This window comes from Medicago truncatula, chromosome 1 (assembly GCF_003473485.1).
Source record: "Medicago truncatula cultivar Jemalong A17 chromosome 1, MtrunA17r5.0-ANR, whole genome shotgun sequence".
NCBI lineage: Eukaryota > Viridiplantae > Streptophyta > Magnoliopsida > Fabales > Fabaceae > Medicago > Medicago truncatula.
In genome coordinates, this window is record NC_053042.1 from 1,669,909 (window position 1) to 1,687,556 (window position 17,648).

General features: G+C 35.8%; 3 protein-coding genes across 3 annotated transcripts; all 3 read right to left on the reverse strand.

The window, feature by feature from the left end:
* Positions 1-738: 738 nt before the first annotated feature.
* On the reverse strand, positions 739-1,602 carry LOC25481881 (fasciclin-like arabinogalactan protein 3). Its single transcript, XM_024776734.2, has one exon. The coding sequence runs from the start codon at positions 1,600-1,602 to the stop codon at positions 739-741; it is 864 nt and encodes a 287-aa protein (XP_024632502.2).
* A 6,204-nt stretch (positions 1,603-7,806) lies between these two features.
* LOC25481882 (fasciclin-like arabinogalactan protein 3) lies at positions 7,807-8,670 on the reverse strand. The gene has a single exon (XM_013610283.2). The coding sequence runs from the start codon at positions 8,668-8,670 to the stop codon at positions 7,807-7,809; it is 864 nt and encodes a 287-aa protein (XP_013465737.2).
* Positions 8,671-15,896: 7,226 nt separating this feature from the next.
* On the reverse strand, positions 15,897-16,788 carry LOC25481883 (fasciclin-like arabinogalactan protein 3). Its single transcript, XM_013610284.3, has one exon. It carries the CDS (start codon positions 16,737-16,739, stop codon positions 15,933-15,935), a length of 807 nt encoding a protein of 268 aa, XP_013465738.1. The 5' UTR covers positions 16,740-16,788; the 3' UTR covers positions 15,897-15,932.
* Positions 16,789-17,648: the final 860 nt, after the last annotated feature.

Genomic DNA, 17,648 nt, shown 5'->3' on the forward strand with positions numbered 1-17,648 from the left:
TTTACCCCATCAATTTGCAAGCAAGTGGCTTCAAGGGAATGAAATATATAATAGGGGAAAATTCAAATTTATTATTGTAGTAAGTTAATATAAGCAGGACATTGAAAAAATAATAATATATTGAAGCGACCACAATCAAAATAAACTAACATATCGTATATGTTTACGTGAACGTGATGATGATTATGGTACAAGAAGATTATATAGTATAGTATATGCAAGCAGTTGTTTCACAACAATTTCAAAAAACTCATGTCGAATTTAGTCAAAAGTAAGATAATGGGGTGTCCCATTAAATAGTAAAGGTAGCTTCATGTAATACTAAATCTTATCTCTATATTGATGTATTATCCTATATTTAGTCCATGATTGATAATGAAATGAATTATGTTGTAGATTATATATCAATAATTCAATGCATATGGTGTAAGACTATTAAATTTTATTTGTAAAAAAAATATTAAATTTGATAGTCACTATATATATAATGGACACAAGTTGTATATGATTTTAATATGGGCAAAAAAAAACCTTAGGCTAACGTGCACAAATTAAAACCTTAGGCAATGAAAAAGGAAAATGGATGAAATAGTATATTAAGTGGTAATCTATTTTCTAAAGTCTACAGTAGAAAGATCCACCTTCCTTTTCATGTTTCAAAAAACCTTCCTCTTCATGTATTATAATTAAAATGTATACATTCTTAAATATTATGTTTTCTGCATGTATAACTCTACATTACATGACAACCAAGAGTGAAGCGAAGCACATCACTGCTCCAACAAAACCTACAACAATCCTTGAAGAGCTGCTAATAGGTGCAGCATCGGCAGCAACCTCATCACCACCTGGACCAGGAGCCAAAGATGGGCTTTTTGCAGGGGCTTCAACGGGAGATTCGCTGGGCTCATCAGAAGGTGAAGGAGAATCTGAAACTTCTGTGATGGGCTCTTCAGCAGCCGAAGGAGCGCTTGCATTCTTTGCCTTTGCCGGCGGTGCTTTAAAAACCGAAGAAACATCTACGTTCGTTTCGGCTGCTGGAGCGCTTGCATTAGATGGTGCACCAGTGGTTTGTGTTTCAAGTCCAGGGAACAAGATAGGTTTCGCGACTTGGATTATGGTGATGTTGTAGGGCTGGGCGAAAACAACTTTCACGAGCTTAACGTCGATGGGAGCACCACTCACAGCAGATCCAATGGCCAAATCACCGTCACTAGTGCGATTAACCTTAAGGTACCCTTGTTGGTCCACGGCGATGCCTGAGGATTGGTAAAGGGTGATCAAGAGTTCGCGCTTACGCATAGCTCCAATGAGCTTCGTTGGATCGTAATAGTCGAGGAGCACGTGGGTGGCCATGATAGCCCTGATAGCTTCTGGCATTTTGTCAGATACGGAAGACATGGCGCCGTTATCAAGGGTGAAGACGGTGAGGGTATTACGACGGTTGATTTGGCCAACAAGCTTGGTTTCGTTGAGGTATTTGTTGAAGGTGGAAAACTCAGGGGTTCTATCTAGCAATTTTTGGATGTCAAATGCTTGAATGGAAGTAGAAACCGTAAGGAAGAGAGCCAAGCAAAGAAAAGACGAGCTTTTGAAACCCATCTTTTCTTTCGGGTTTATTGTCGAAACCAAGACTGCCTTGAGAATTGATAAGATTATGAGGGTGTTTATATATGTTCTCTACTATGTTTAATTAAGGATTAGTTATTTTGAGGTTTGTGTTTCAAATCCATTTTTGTCATCGTGAGATGTGAACCTCTCTCTATGCAGCTATTTTATGACAAGTTTGAATGGTTTAGCATGGTTTTAACTTTTTTATTTTATTTTTCTTTTCCTCTTTTCCTGGTTTAGCATGGTTTTAGATTAAAAAAAAAATCAAAATTTGAAGAAATCTCATTTATGTCATGGTGACATGTGAACCTCTCTCTATGCAACTATTTTATGTCACGTTTGAATGGTTTACCATGGTTTTGACTTTTTTATGTTATTTTTCTTTTCATGGTTTTAGATCCAAAAAAAATGGAATTTTTTTTCTCACCTTCTTGTGTTTTTCTCACCTTGACCTTTTATCTCCTTAAATTATTTTACCTCGCCATCTCTATTTTCCTGATTTGTTTTAACTTTTTTTATAAGCTCTTTATTTTATTTGGTTAAACATTTTTTCAAGTGCTTATTTTTAAAACGTCTTAAAGAACACAATTCACGTTCATCTTGTGTGTTGAAGTCATTTGTTCAACAATATGGCCTTTATGTTCACTCTTGTTTCAAAATGAGAAGTGTAGATTTTAACATAACATGTGAGGTCTTCTAAAAAAATATAAGAGGAGAGTAGAACCCCAATTTTATTCCTAAGTAAGCGGATTTGTTACTAGACTTTATTTACCTTCCCGTCAAACCTTGAATTACCAGAGTCTCATTCCCATAAGAGCCAAAACGTTAACGATGGGGTTTATCAAAGTGACAACAATCTTGATCTTTTCAAAATACTTCTCCTTGATCACCTATGGAAGCTTGAAGCAAGTTGTTTGATTTCATAAACATATTTGAAAAAACATAAAACATATCTGGAATTTTCATAGCACTTTCGGCCACCTAGAGAGCCACCACAGACCACCGTCGACTAGTTTTCCAGTCACCACTTCCAGCCACCTATAACATGCTTAAGAAAAGAATACATTAGATTTATGTTCTTCATTGTGAGATCTTTCTATTGTTCTAATTCTTCTTGCATTTCGGGGCACCTTCGCCAGAGAGCCACCGCACACCACCGCCGGATGGTTTCCGGTCGAAATTAAAAAGCAAAAGTGAAAATAAAATGAGATAGTGGTATCCTTTTTAACTCTTTTGGAAAAAATTGAGACAATGGTATCCTTTTTAATTCTTCTAGAAGACAAAAAAAAGGACAACAAGTTTGATGTTAGTGGTGGTGTGGCATGAAGGAGAAAGAATAGTGTTGGATCAGCAGCCGTTTGTGGGTGAGTGGTGGTGAGTGTTGGAATAATATTTGGCGTTAATTTTTTTTATATATATAAGAAAGGAGAGTGGACACACATCAAGAGGCAACATCAATATCCCAACTAGGTTGGTACCCCGATAAATCTCCATCCTACACCGCCAAACTCTAAAAATTTATTTAAAAAATGGGAAAAAATACAAAGGAGGGGGAACTAGGCCAAAACCCTCCAAAATAAAACAGAAAGCAAGAAAAGAAAGAAAAAACCTAAAAATAACCCAAAAACAAGCTATGAAAATCTGTAGTTGGGAAAACCACATATATCCCTAAAGAAATCAACATTCAACTCATTAGGGGAGAGAAGACAACCAAACCATCCATGAATTGAATGACCCATGTTAGCTAATTTATCCACACAGCAGTTACCTTCTCGGTAAATATGAGATGAACCAAACTGTAATCCAAGACTCTAACATTCCAATAGAGGAAATTCATTGAGTCGTCAGATGGTTATCACCCCGAGCACAAGTTTAAGTGGGCTGCTTTGCGAAGACTTGTTGCAATTTAATTTTTTGTTTCTGCTCCCTTGTTAGTACCGGCATTAAGTCTTCCGCATCTGACCTTTTATCATATTCACGAACTCGGACCCATAAATATAGGCCGTGTTGAATGTTCTTGCTAGGATGTACTTCTTGCTTTTGTAAAACGACAACCTCTTGCTCCTCTGGAATTGTCATGGGCATGCTAGCTGCAAGAGGGTGCTCTACCACAACCGGTGACAACAAGGAGGGGCGTGACCCAGAATGTACCTCATAATGGTCAACAAGAGTATCTGGCTTAACCTGGACCGATTCTACAGACACCTCATGCACCTCAATGTGCTCAATAGGGGATGAATGTGGTACACGCTCGTGGGAACCCTTGGGACTCTCGACCAGCTCCCGCGGGCTCGAACTATTGTGTTCCACATCATCATAAAGCGTAACAGTGACATCATCCACCGTGGGGTTCCCCAACACCTCCCGCGATGTCAGATGCAACTGTTCTACTCTCTCAAAATGCGCGTCAACGTGCTCAATAGGGGAAACAATATCTAACATTGGCATAATACGTGGCAACTCCTCATGAGAAATTTTGTCAAACACATTGAATGAATTTGACGACAAAGGCGGAACGGACACGGGGACGTCCATCTGAGAAGTAGCCACTGCTGAAGTAGCAATAGAAACCGTCTCCATCTATGAAGTAGAAGCTGGGATGTCCAGAGTAATGGAAGCCAGTGATGTAGTAGATGCAATAACTGGTATTCTTTGAGTGGTGGTAACTGTTGAAGCAACCGGAATTGGAACCCATGTCCAAGTTATACCATTGGCTGAAGTAGAAGCACCCACGTCATTGTTCTGCCAAGCTGGTTTAGGGGGGGCTGCTTCGGCAATAACAATTTGTTTCCCTCGATCATTCTTGTCCTTTGGTGGTTGTGGATGTAACCAACGACAAGTGGAGACATTGTGCCCAATAGCGAAACAGTGATGACAAAACAACGGTCTCCGCTCATATTGAACCTCCACTTTGAAAGCGAAGCCATCTCTCTCAACAAGAATTTCATCATAAGCTCTCTTTGAAAGATCAATGTTAACTAAAATTCTTGCGTAATGGCCAAAGGTACGGTTTCGTGTCGGTCCATCAATGTCAATCGGGGTACCCACCACACTTGCTATTTCCTTCAAAATTCTCTCCTGCCAATATTCCTGCGGTAACTCTACGAATCGAATCCAGAGTGAAGCATGGGTCTGTTTCTGAGCAAGGTACGTATTTGAAGTCTTTGGTCCATTGTGATAACCTTAATAAATGGTGAAGTTACCTTCAAACACAATCTACAACCTTGCTTAAAAGCTTTGGTGTAGGACACGAGTTTACAACTCAATAAATAGTCCTTAACATGTATCAAGGAGATACAAGCAAGCCTCACAATAAAAAATAAAAAAACAGTACTAAACTTGCATCAACACGATACAAGAGTAGACACACAAAGACTCAAAACCCTAAAACTAGACTTTTAGAAATGACGGCTTGAATAATCAATTAGGTCTTGAAGTTTTCCTTTTATACTGAAGCAATATGGGCTAAATAACCTTGTTGGGCTTCATAACAAAGTAGATCGTCCATCTGATCTACAAAACACGAATCAGAACAAACAAGGAAAGTCCTAAGAAGTAGGAACGTTTTTCGGAACTTCCAAACATATCCAATTATTCCCTAAACTATTGTTGCTCTTTTGGGAATAAAAGCACAACTGATTTTGTATAGATATGCGCGTTGCTTGGTCAGCAAGATATGGGAAAGTGGTTTCCTTAAAAAAGATAAAGCGCGCGTACAAGTAGGCATGAAACCAGGCACACTGAACTGTTCCAGGATGTTGGAACATCATATCCAACATCTTACAGAAATGCATAAAACATGTTGGAATATTGTATCCAACAACATAAACAAGGATATTTGTTTTAGCAATAATGCAGCCAATACAAATACCTAACATCTTGTACGCTTAATAGCTCTTCCATGCTCATCCATTGATTTACTAACAAATTCAACTAAAAGAAATGAAAACTTTCTATAAAGCCTTTAAACTTACTCCTAAACACTGCTAAAAACACAATATGATTAATTGTCATCATTATCTCTAATCTTACATATGTGGCAACAATGTGGTAGATAGTGGTAGATAGTGGGTCAACAATGTGGCAAGCAATGTTAGCGGAGGTGCTTAGTTGTTCTAAGTCTATAAATATACCATTGTAAAGATATTCAACACACACATCAAATCAAACAAATCTTTACATATACTTTTATCATTCCTTTATAGCTTTCCTTTACTTTATTTTTGTCTTTTTATGTAATAGTTCATGCTTCCACACTAGACGCTTTTTGGAGTAGTCTAGAAACCAACAACTAAGAAACGAAGTCTCTTTATCAACATATTCGCTTGATCTAAAAGTGGATAATTGTCTCAAGTGAAAGTTATCATAAATATCATCTTATCAGTTGAAGAATCCATAAATCAACAATGTTGTCATGACATCAGCAGATCACACATCTAATTGGCTAAGAGAGAATTTTGAAAGATGAAAACAAATTGAACAGTGAGTGGGACCATGAAGGTGAACTCACAAATCATATTTTTGTCTCCACAGCAACAATAACAATGTGTTGATGCATAAGATTTACCCCGTGTTCAACTGTACATTGTTCAGGCATAACTTTTATGACAAGTTCAGCCAAAATTTGTTTAGGCATGATATTTACCAATGATTCCACCGAATACGTTTGCCACTACTTGCCTTGGGGGTCAAATTATGGTGAATGAGATGGATGAAAAAGTATTAGAACAAATAAAAAAGATGTTGGTTATGCCAAATGTTCCGGCTTATGGTGTAACTTTACAAGCCAGCGATGAAAATGCCCAAGTCCATATTGCAATTAATGGTTGGAACATTCAGTGTCCAGACTTTATTTACATACCTATCAAATCGAATAGTTAAAATCAAAAAAGAAATTTATTTCGTACCCAGACTTTATTCACATTCCTCTAATTTGTAAGGACATACACCACAATTATAATATACATAACCGTAATTATACATACATACATACATATATACATACATATACATATATATATATATATATATATATATATATGGGTTTTTCTAGAAGTCACCCATGAAGGTGTCTTTTAGTAACCCACACCTCAAGGTGTGATTTCCACTTTTTAGTTATAACTTTGCTAAAAGACACCTTCATAAAAGTTAGTTGTGTCTTTTAGCAAATGTTCATAGAATAACTTGCTAAAAGACATCTTTATAAAAGGTGTCTTCTAGCAAAACTATATATATATATATATATATATATATATATATATATATAAGGTGATGGTTAGAGTGTGGAGAAAAAGATGATGAAAATGAGATGGGGGTTGAGTGCGTGAGCAAGAAGATGAAAGGATGAAAAGGAGACGGGTTGAGTGTGTGAGTAACTTAGTATTCAAGGCTTCTATAGTGCAACAGTGCTTGCAAATAGAATTTGCAAGCGTGTGGGTTCAACGGAATGAAATTGAGTTTACATTATGATATTTAAAAAATTATATGGAACAATTTAGTTAAAAAATTTGCATGCAAAGAAAATATATAAAAAGGGAAAATTCAAATTTATTATTTGTAGTAAGTTAATATGAACATGACAATGAAAAACAAAAATAGAAAAGGAAGTATATGCAAGAAGTTGTTTCACAACAATTTCAAAATTCTCATGTTGAATTTAGTCAAAAGAAAGTGACTGGGATGTCCCATAAAATAGTAAAGGTAGCCTCATGTAATACTAAATCGTATCTCTATATTGATGTATTGTCGTATATTTTGTCCATGATTGATAATGAAATGAATTGAGTTGTTTCCTTCACAAAAAAGAAGAAGGTCGTATAGTATATAAAAAGATTATATATTATCAATAATTCAATGCATATGGTGTAAGACCGTTAAATTTTATTTGTAAAAAAAATAATATTAAATTTGATAGTCATTATATATATATATATATATATAATGGACACAAGTTGTATAAGATTTTAATTTGGCCAAAAAATACCTTAATTAGGCTAACGTATCACAAATTAAAGCCATAGGCAATGAAAAATGAAAATGGATGAAATAGCATATTAAGTGGTAATCTATTTTCTAAAGTCTACAGTAGAAAGATTCAACTTCCTCTTCATGTTTCAAAAAACCTTCCTCTTCATGTATTATAATTAAAATGTATACACTCTTAAACATTATGTTTTCTGAATGTATCACTCTACATTACATGACGACCAAGAGTGAAGCGAAGCACATCACTGCTCCAACAAAACCTACAGCAATCCTTGAAGAGCTGCTAGTAGGTGCAGCATCGGCAGCAACCTCATCACCACCTGGACCGGGAGCCAAAGATGGGCTTTTTGCAGGGGCTTCAACGGGAGATTCGCTGGGCTCATCGGAAGGTGAAGGAGAATCTGAAACTTCTGTGATGGGCTCTTCAGCAGCCGAAGGAGCGCTTGCATTCTTTGCCTTTGCCGGCGGTGCTTTAAAAACCGAAGAAACATCTACATTCGTTTCAGCTGCTGGAGCGCTTGCATTCGATGGTGCACCCAAGGTTTGTGTTTCAAGTCCAGGGTACAAGATAGGTTTCGCGACTTGGATTATGGTGATGTTGTAGGGCTGGGCGAAAACAACTTTCACTAGCTTAACGTCGATTGGAGCACCACTCACAGCAGATCCAATGGCCAAATCACCGTCACTAGTGCGATTAACCTTAAGGTACCCTTGTTGGTCCACGGCGATGCCTGAGGATTGGTAAAGGGTGATCAAGAGTTCGCGCTTACGCATAGCTCCAATGAGCTTCGTTGGATCGTAATAGTCAAGGAGCACGTGGGTGGCCATGATAGCCCTGATAGCTTCTGGCATTTTGTCGGATACGGAAGACATGGCGCCGTTATCAAGGGCGAAGACGGTGATGGTATTACGACGGTTGATTTGGCCAACAAGCTTGGTTTCGTTGAGGTATTTGTTGAAGGTGGAAAACTCAGGGGTTCTATCTAGCAATTTTTGGATGTCAAATGCATGAATGGAAGAAGAAACTGTAAGGAAGAGAGCCAAGCAAAGAAAAGACGAGCTTTTGAAACCCATCTTTTCTTTCGGATATTATGCCTGAAACCAAGACTGCCTTGAGAATTGATAAGATTGTGAGGGTGTTTATATATGTTCCCGACTATGTGTAATTAAGGATAAGTTATTTTGAGGTTTGTCTTTGAAATCCATTTTTGTCATCGTGAGATGTGAACCTCTCTCTATGCAGCTATTTTACGACAAGTTTGAATGGTTTAGCATGGTTTTCACTTTTTTATTTTATTTTTCTTTTCCTCTTTTCCTGGTTTAGCATGGTTTTAGATTTAAAAAAAATCAAAATCAATATTTGAAGAAATCCATTTATGTCATGGTGACATGTGAACCTCTCTCTATGCAACTACTTTATGACAAATTTAAATGGTTTAGCTTGGTTTTCATTTTTTTTTATGGTTATCGCGGTTTTAGATTAAAAAAATGGAAAATGATGAGCATATTACTAATTAGATACTAAAATTAAAATAAATCATCCTTAAAAAAATTAAAATAAATCAATTAAAACAAAATTGAAAAATTAAAATGAAATTTTTTCCGTAGACAATTCTTCACGCAGTTGTGATGATGTTATGGTACAAAAAGATTTATAGTGTATCAAGAGATGAAATACCTTAGTTATTCGATGTATAATTTTTTTGTCTAGTTCAATGTAATATAGTCATTAAGACTATTAAATGTTATTTTTGTTGGTTACTTTTAATTTTGTTTTAATTGATTTATTTTAATTTTACTATCTAATTAATAATATGCACATCATTTTCCATTTTGTTATTTTTAAATCTAAAACCACGTTAAACCTTGAAAAAGAAAAATAACAACTATTAAATGTTATTTGTAGTAGTAATAATAATAATTTGATGGTGTGTGTATATGTATGTATGTATGTGTGTGTATCATCTTCAACAAGATGTAGACATTTGTCCTTGGTGTGTAGGATGGTGATCATGTGTTCATAATAATAACACCACCTCTTGCCCCAGTCGTCGACGCTACATGATTGAGTTTGGTTTGTCGTCGCAGATCGGTTCATTTTATTCCATATTTCTCACTTCTACCTTTCTTTTCAAGCTTCAATTGGTTAGTTTGTTGATGACAACCTTTTTGGGTTGTTCTTTTGAGGCTCTCCATCGTTTGTTTTTTTATTTGTTCTAGGTCAAAGTATGGATTTGGTTTCAAATGTTGTTCAATCGTCACTCCCAATGTTTATTTCAATGTTGTGCTCGTCGATTGTTGTTGTTCGTCCTGTTGAGGTTTTTTTGTATTTTTGTTCGTTTTGTTGGGTTCACGTGAGTTTTTGGTTCTCTAAGGTCGTGTGTCATTGGATGTTCTCGGTCGTCAAGATGGTTGTTTTTATGGGTTGTCGAATGTTCGCTTTGTATTTCAGGTCATGTTGTTGGGTTGTAGCCTTGTAGTTTTGTTGAGTTGTTGCTTCTTTGATCTACCTTCACCTCTTCTTTGTTGTTGTCTTATTCTTGATCAATGAGTGGGAAGGCGCTCGTTTTGTGTTTTATAGTGGATGGATTTGGTCTCATCTTATATTTTCATGTACATTAAGATATGTTTTAATGGAGGTATTTGTCAAAGATATTGGAGTGGTATGGAGTTGTTTTGTTCAGGTTGTGTTTGAACCACCACACCACCATTATGATTGCCTCCGATCTGGTTTTGTTTGTCACCAAATCACCACTGTTGATTGCCTTAGTGATTTGTTTCTGCCTTCTATCTGGTTTTGGGAGTCATATGCTAGATTCAATATTTATGGAATTGTTGACTATTTTTGTGATCTGTTTCTAGGTTTTGGTGGATCAATCGTTTTTGCTTTGAGATCGGGAGTGTCAGATTTAAAATTCAAGATTTTTGCCTTGTTATTGTGTCTTCTCCGCGTACTAGGGGTTGAGTGGTGGTTTAAAAGAGTGGTGGTTTAGGGTGTTAGAAGGAGTAGCTTGTTTCAAGATATGGGTTATTGGTTTGTTCTGTCTTATATTTTCGTTGCTAGACTATTAGAATTTTTTAAAATAAAATTAAGATAAGAAATGTAGATTTTACATAAGATGGGAGGTCAAGTGAGAGGAGTATCTATTGTGAGAGATGAGATGACTCATTAATAACCATTAGATTAAATTATGTGACTCAGATTAAAAGCTCCTTATTAAATTAACTACACATAATTTTTTTCCTTCTTTTTTCCTCGTCTCCTTCATCATCTTTACCGGTTCTCCCTTCCTCTTCTTCCTTCTCCATTGGAAACAGATGCAATTCAAAATTGCAAGTTCTCTTCTCTTCCATAAACCAACCCTACTTGTTTTTTTTCCTGCATGTTTTTTATTATGTATACTAAACTCATCTCCAATTCATATCTCAGCCTTCCTATCCCTAATTTTATGTCTCTCAAAATTAATTTATAAGGTCATATAACAAAGCCCAAAATTATGTTTTTTTATTCTAAAAACATCAGGTTTTTCTAATTTATTAATTGTATATCATTTTAAAATTAGTAGAAACAAAATCCTCACATTACCATTGATGCGTGGTTTGAGCACCATAATCACTACCATTGTTATACGGGAGAAAAATGAGCAATGGAGTTATACAAAATTCATTTTTCTTGAATTTGTTATATGGTATAACAAATTTGTTATATGGTATAACAAATTAAATCTAGGGTTAATGGTGTTTTACCCGTGTAATATAGGTCATTTTTTATTTTCCTCCCTGTAAAATATTTTTTTTTATTTATCCCCCTGTAAAAAAACGAAAAGAATTCTGCAAAAAAAAAATAATAAAGTTTTTTTATGACCTATTAGGGGGTATTTCAAAAAAAAAAAAATTACAGGAGGAAAACAAAAAATGACCTATATTACAGGGGGTTAAACACCATTAACCCTTAAATCTAATAGACCATTGAAAAGAATTCTTTTATTACATCGCTAGTAGAGTTAATTATTAGAGTGTATAGTAGTGCAACAAGTTGGTGAGCAATGGAGTTCGAGAAAGAGAATACAAGAGAAAATTGATAGAAAATGAGGAAGGGGAAGGGGTAACTTAGTAAAGATGAATCATGTGTATTAATTTAATATGAAGCTTTTAATTTGAGCCACATAATTTAATTTAATGGCCATTAATGAGTCCTCTTATCTCTCACAATAGATACTCACTCACTTAATACATGCTAAAATGGGAGGTCCTATAAAAAAAACATAAGAGGGGAGAAGAACCGGAATTTTATTCCTAACTATAACCATTTTTACCATACTTTACTTACATTCGAGCCGAACCTTGGATACTAGTCTCATTCCTCAAGGAACGAGAGTGTTAACATAAGGGAGAAAAATGTAATTCATATTTCTCTTATAAAAATATAATTTTATCTAATATGTTTTGCATAATTGAGAAGAAGAGTGTATATTTTGACCTTAAAAGGAGAAGATAATACTCTCCTCCATTTAAGTTTGTTCATTTTTTTTCGTACAAAGGTTTGATGAATGTTGTTCCTCCATACGTCTCAAACTATTTGGCACTCCAACCAAAAATATATTTTATTTTGTATGTGTCTATTTTTTTTTCTTTGAGGAAAAAAAATGATAAGACTTTTTTATTAAAAAAAATAAATGATAGACTTTTCTTTTCATTTTTGGTAATACCTATTTTTCTTAATATGAGAGAAAACCGCCCTTTGTTTTTCATAACTAGTGCCCCGGAGGCACTAGTTAACATTTTCCGTCTTGTTAACTAATGCCCCCGGAGCACTAGTTAAGGAAGTTAAATATAGAAAAAAAATTATTGGAAACACCAATTTTTTTACTTTTAAAAAGTTAAATACTCACGTTTTCACAATTCTCAATATAATATTTCTAATTTTGTGCTCTTAACTAGTACTTCGGAGGCACTAGTTAACATTTCTCAATAAAAATAATTGAATTTCGTAAATTTTAGGAGTCAAATCCATAGTAAATGAGTTGTTGGATTATTATTTTTTATGGAAATAAGCTTACCACATTTCATTCATAATAAGAGTATAAATACATCATGTATGCCAACAAAAAGTTGTAAACTAGCATACCATAAGGCTAACCTAGATAAGATATAAGCAACACCGTTGACTTGTGATAAGCCATTTAATTATATGCCTTATATTAGAATTTTAGGTATAGTTTCCATATATTGGGCTATAATTTTTATTTAGGCCCATACCTTGAGGAGGCCCAGTTTCATTGAGTGATTTGCACACCCCAAAGTCCGACCTAACTATGAACTACTGTTTTGGAGTCCATCACAAAATCCGTGTTCACCAAATGAATGTCCCTAGCACATTGAAAGGCTAATAAAAGACCAAGACCTTCTCCCCTTTCTACGTCAAGTAATGGTGCAATCCTTTCCATTTTGGTGAGCTGAGCGCAAACCGCCCCTCCTCATCACGAATGCAGATTCGAATATCGACTTTATTAAGTGAATGGGAAAAGGAGGCATTCACATTGCATTTATAACGACTTACACTTGTTTTATTCCATTGCACTTGTTCCCCACAACCCGTTGGACTTGCCCTTGTGTTGCGAGTAACTTGAGCATTCTGCCAGTTGGTTAACAGATGTCTTGGTTATTTTCACATTATTCCACACTTTGTTATTTCACTCCAAAAAGTGACACCTAATATTTTCTTTTGCTTGACATATACAATTTTAAGAATAGCAAACATATTTGCAACACATGAGGTAGCAGAATGTAGTACATGCAGAATGGTGTTACATAAACCTATACCCTGCCTGCACCTAATGCTTTTGGTACAACCTAAAAACACATTGGTTCAATCTTCATCTTTCTCTGTACAGACATCACATACAGTGGGACATCGTAGTCCTCTGTTTTGTAGATGCAATCTAATCATTAAGCATTTGTGATAGACTGTCCATAAGAAGTTCTTAATGTTCGATCGGCAGGAGTTTGATTTTCCAAATAATGCTCCAATAACCTGCCACTTTATGCTGAAGAGAGGCATTGTCATTGTTAATAATGTCTTGGTATGCGCTCTACTGGGTGCTTACCATCTTTCTCAAACCTCTAAGTATCCAAATCTTGCCGAACCGAGGACAGCAGCGGCGTGTTGTAAATTTTCCTAGTCGTGTCTTTGTCGAACATGTAGTTGATGAATCTGTATTCCAATATTGCTTGGTGTTAGGCCACAACAAATGCGATATTGTTAGTTCGTTCCACATGGTATATAATGTCGTTGACGGAGTAATATGTTGAATCAAAATGGGGTTTTGTACAATGTCTCCAGAGTTTTGATGATAATAAGGTATAAGTGAACAATTGGATAGGCTAATATGTGTTCAAGTGTGCAGGAGCATAGAATTAAATTCATATTATCAAATCAAGTTTTGATTATGAAAGAACAAGGTTCTGAACATATATAATAGCATCTGAAGCAAGTGAGAAGCTGAAGACTTGGAACAAAGTTAGAAGAAAAATCAACCATAAGTCAACTTTTGGATCAGAAGCATCTGAAGAAGCAGAGCCTCTGAAGTCCTCAAGCATCTAAAGCCCTACCAGCATCTGAAGCCTCTAACCAATTTGTCGTCTTCTAGAGAAAGATCGCTTTCAGCCTCTGAATAGAGTGTAGCTTGTCTCTTTTTGACCACACGCATAAACAAACAAGAAATTTGAAGGACGAAGAGGATCTCGACAAGAGGAATACACTGATCAAATATGAATGTATAGATTGAAGTAATGATTTGATGAGAACCTATCTCCCTGCTTGTAAGTGGCAACGACTACTCCATTAATTAATCTTATCCTAATTCTATCTTTTACAACAATGAAGGTAGCCTTTTTACTTCTTCAAATCATAGATGGAAATCCCAAATACTCGCATGTCCAAGAACTTGTTAAACCCGCAATGTATTTGCAATTAACTCCCGAATGTTGCTTCACACGTGGCTAAAATATTCATTATTGCTACCGCCTTGCTTTCACATGCTCCAGAGAAGAGGAAGAAATCATTCGCAAATAATAAATGTGACATGACTGATACATTTTTCAAATAAGAGTGCCATGAATGTCGCCTCGACCTTATGCATCATGAATCAAGGCGGACAATCCCTTCGCACAAAGGATGAATATATAGGGTGAAATCGGGTCACCCGGGTGAAGCCCTCTACCGGGAATGATAGGTTCCACTAGTGTTCCATTCACCATCTTTGTAAACAGTGATTATTTTCAATACATATTGAGTGCTAGTATACACTTTCACAATAAGTAAATAAAGAGCAAGTAGAGTGTCGATTCCGTTAAGATTGAAGTGGTTAAGTTCTGTGTATTTCCAAATGCTAAGTTTAGTTATTCAAAATCCAAAATGACAAATAACAAAGATAAGAATTTAAGGCTTTAAATAAACTAAAGTAAAACACAGAAGTAAATAATTATTTGCACAATTAGCGTGCCACTTCAACGTTTTAAACCCGTCAAATGACATCATTAGGGTTCATTTCCAAAGAATTTTTATATTGCAGAGTTGGATTTCCAAAGTTTTTTTTACAATAGGTAAACCGAAATTCGCTCATATTGCAAGGCGATAAACAATAATTAACCCTAAAAAACTATATTGACATATAATGCAGTTCACATTTGTAAAAAACTGAAGAAGATATATAGGAAAGATGGCTAGACTGTGGAGAAGAGGATGAAAGGGAGATGTGCTGCTTAGTGCGTGAAGAACAAGATGAAAGGGGGAATAACATGAAATTGAGAGTAAATTAAAATATATAATGAGTAACTTGGTATTCAAGGCTTGTGTGATATGTGTTTTGATTGAGTGTGTGGTGGAATTCGACGGATTGGTGGGATGAGGAGGTAGAAAATTTCTTATCGTTCAACTCTATTGTGAAAGGGAGCAAAATGAATAAGGTATCGCATTTATTTTTGTTATCAACATATTGGTATTTAGTTAAAAAACATTGCATGCAGAGAAAATGTAGAGAAGGGAAAAAATCAAATTTAATATCAAGAGAACAATGAAAAACAAAAATAGAAAATGAAATAAGATTGAAAACCTCAATCCAAATATATGATCATATCATATATATTTTTTCCATTAAACCGTCACGAATACTAAAACAAACTAGACTTTGATGTAATTGACAAATAGTTTCAATAACAACAAGCCCTAGCTTGTGCTTTTTTTTATTTTTTTATTTAAAGGATCCACCTTCCTCTTCGTGTATTATTACAATTAAAATGCATAGACTATTAAACATTGTGTTTTCTGCATCACTCTACATAACGACCAAGAGAGAAGCGAAGCACATCATTGCTCCAACCAAACCTACAACAGTCCTTGAAGAGCTACTAGGAGGTGGAGCATCGGCAGCAGCCCCACCTGGGCCTGCAGCTTCGGCTGTTGGGGCTTCAGCGGGAGCATTGGTGGCGGGCTCTTTAGAAGGTGAAGGAGCAGTCGCGGACTCTGAAGGAGTCTCAGCTGTGGGAGCATCAGCTTTAGCAGCCGAAGGAGAGCTTGCATTCTTTGCCGCAGTTGGAGCGCTTGCAGTAGATACTGAATCAACTCCAGGGAAGATGATAGGTTTGGCAACTTGGAGAATGGAAATGTTGTAAGGCTGTTTGACAACGGTTTTCACAAGGGCAACGTCGATTGGAGCACCACTCACAGCAGATCCAAAGTCCATCTCACCCTCACCAATGAGTTTAACCTTAAGGAACCCTTGTTGGTTCTTGGCTTGGCCTGAGGCTTGGAAAAGGGTGGTCAAGAGTATGCCACTGCCCACAGCTTCACTGAGCTTCTTCTCATCGAAATAGTCGAGGACCACGTGGGTGCTCATGATAGCCTTGATAGCTTGTGGAGATTTCCCGGATATGGCAGACATGGCGCCGTCACTGACGGCGAGGACGGTGATGGTATTGCGACTGTTGATTTGGTCAACAAGCTTGGTTTCGGTCAGTTGTTTGTTGAAGGCGGCAAAATCAGGATTCTGACCTAGCAATTTTGTGATGTCAAGTGCATGAATGGAAGAAGAAACTGCAAGGAAAAGAGCCAAGCAAAGAAGAGAAGAGCTTTTGAAACCCATCTTTTCACACAAGCTTAATTAAAGTTGTGTTTAGTTTCTTTTTCTTTCGGATGTTATGTCCGAAACCAAGCTTGATGAATGATGATTGAGAGGATTGTGAGGGTGTTTATATATGTGACCTGCTATGCTTAATTAAGGTTTAGTTATTTTGAGGTTTGTGTTTGAAATCCAAATTTGTCATGGTGACTTGTGAACCTCTCATTAGAACGAGTTTGAATGGTTTGCATAATGAAACAAGGGAAGGATAAGAAAATTAATGTGTATTTTTAGGGTGATCATGATTGGTGTTAATTAACGCAACAAATGTATGGTTTTCCAAAATTATTATTAGAAGTTTTTTGCTATATTTGCATTGAATCATGAAGGCCATACAATTCTCCAGTGGCTATTAATGGTAAAATTGTTTTGCGAATCTAATCTCTCCGGTGGCTATTAATCAGGTTTGGATGGAAGAGGTCCCAACCTCGATCCAGACCCAAGTGTATCTAATAAAATGGTTAAAGTATAAATTCTTCTAATAAAATGTTTTTTTTTTTTTTTTATGGAAGTAAGTTAGCAATCTTATATATATTGACAATTTGTAGCTCTCCGCAAGTATAAATCTTTGTTAAATAAGTTATTAAATCGATGTGTAAATGTGTGTGATGTGTGTGCCAGCACATTTATTTAAAAAAAAATGTAATTATCATCATTAAAAATTGAACATCAAATGGGTTTCGGCCCTCTTTATAATAAAAATAAATAAATAATCGAATGCCAACCATTTATAATTGAAAATATTTTGAAAATATCATTTTTTGATTTTAACCCTTTGATAATAATCCGAAATTTAATCGAAAGATAAATAAACGAAAGTAGCAGGAATATTTTCAGGAACATTCATAGTAGAATCTCTTCTCTGGCCTTTAT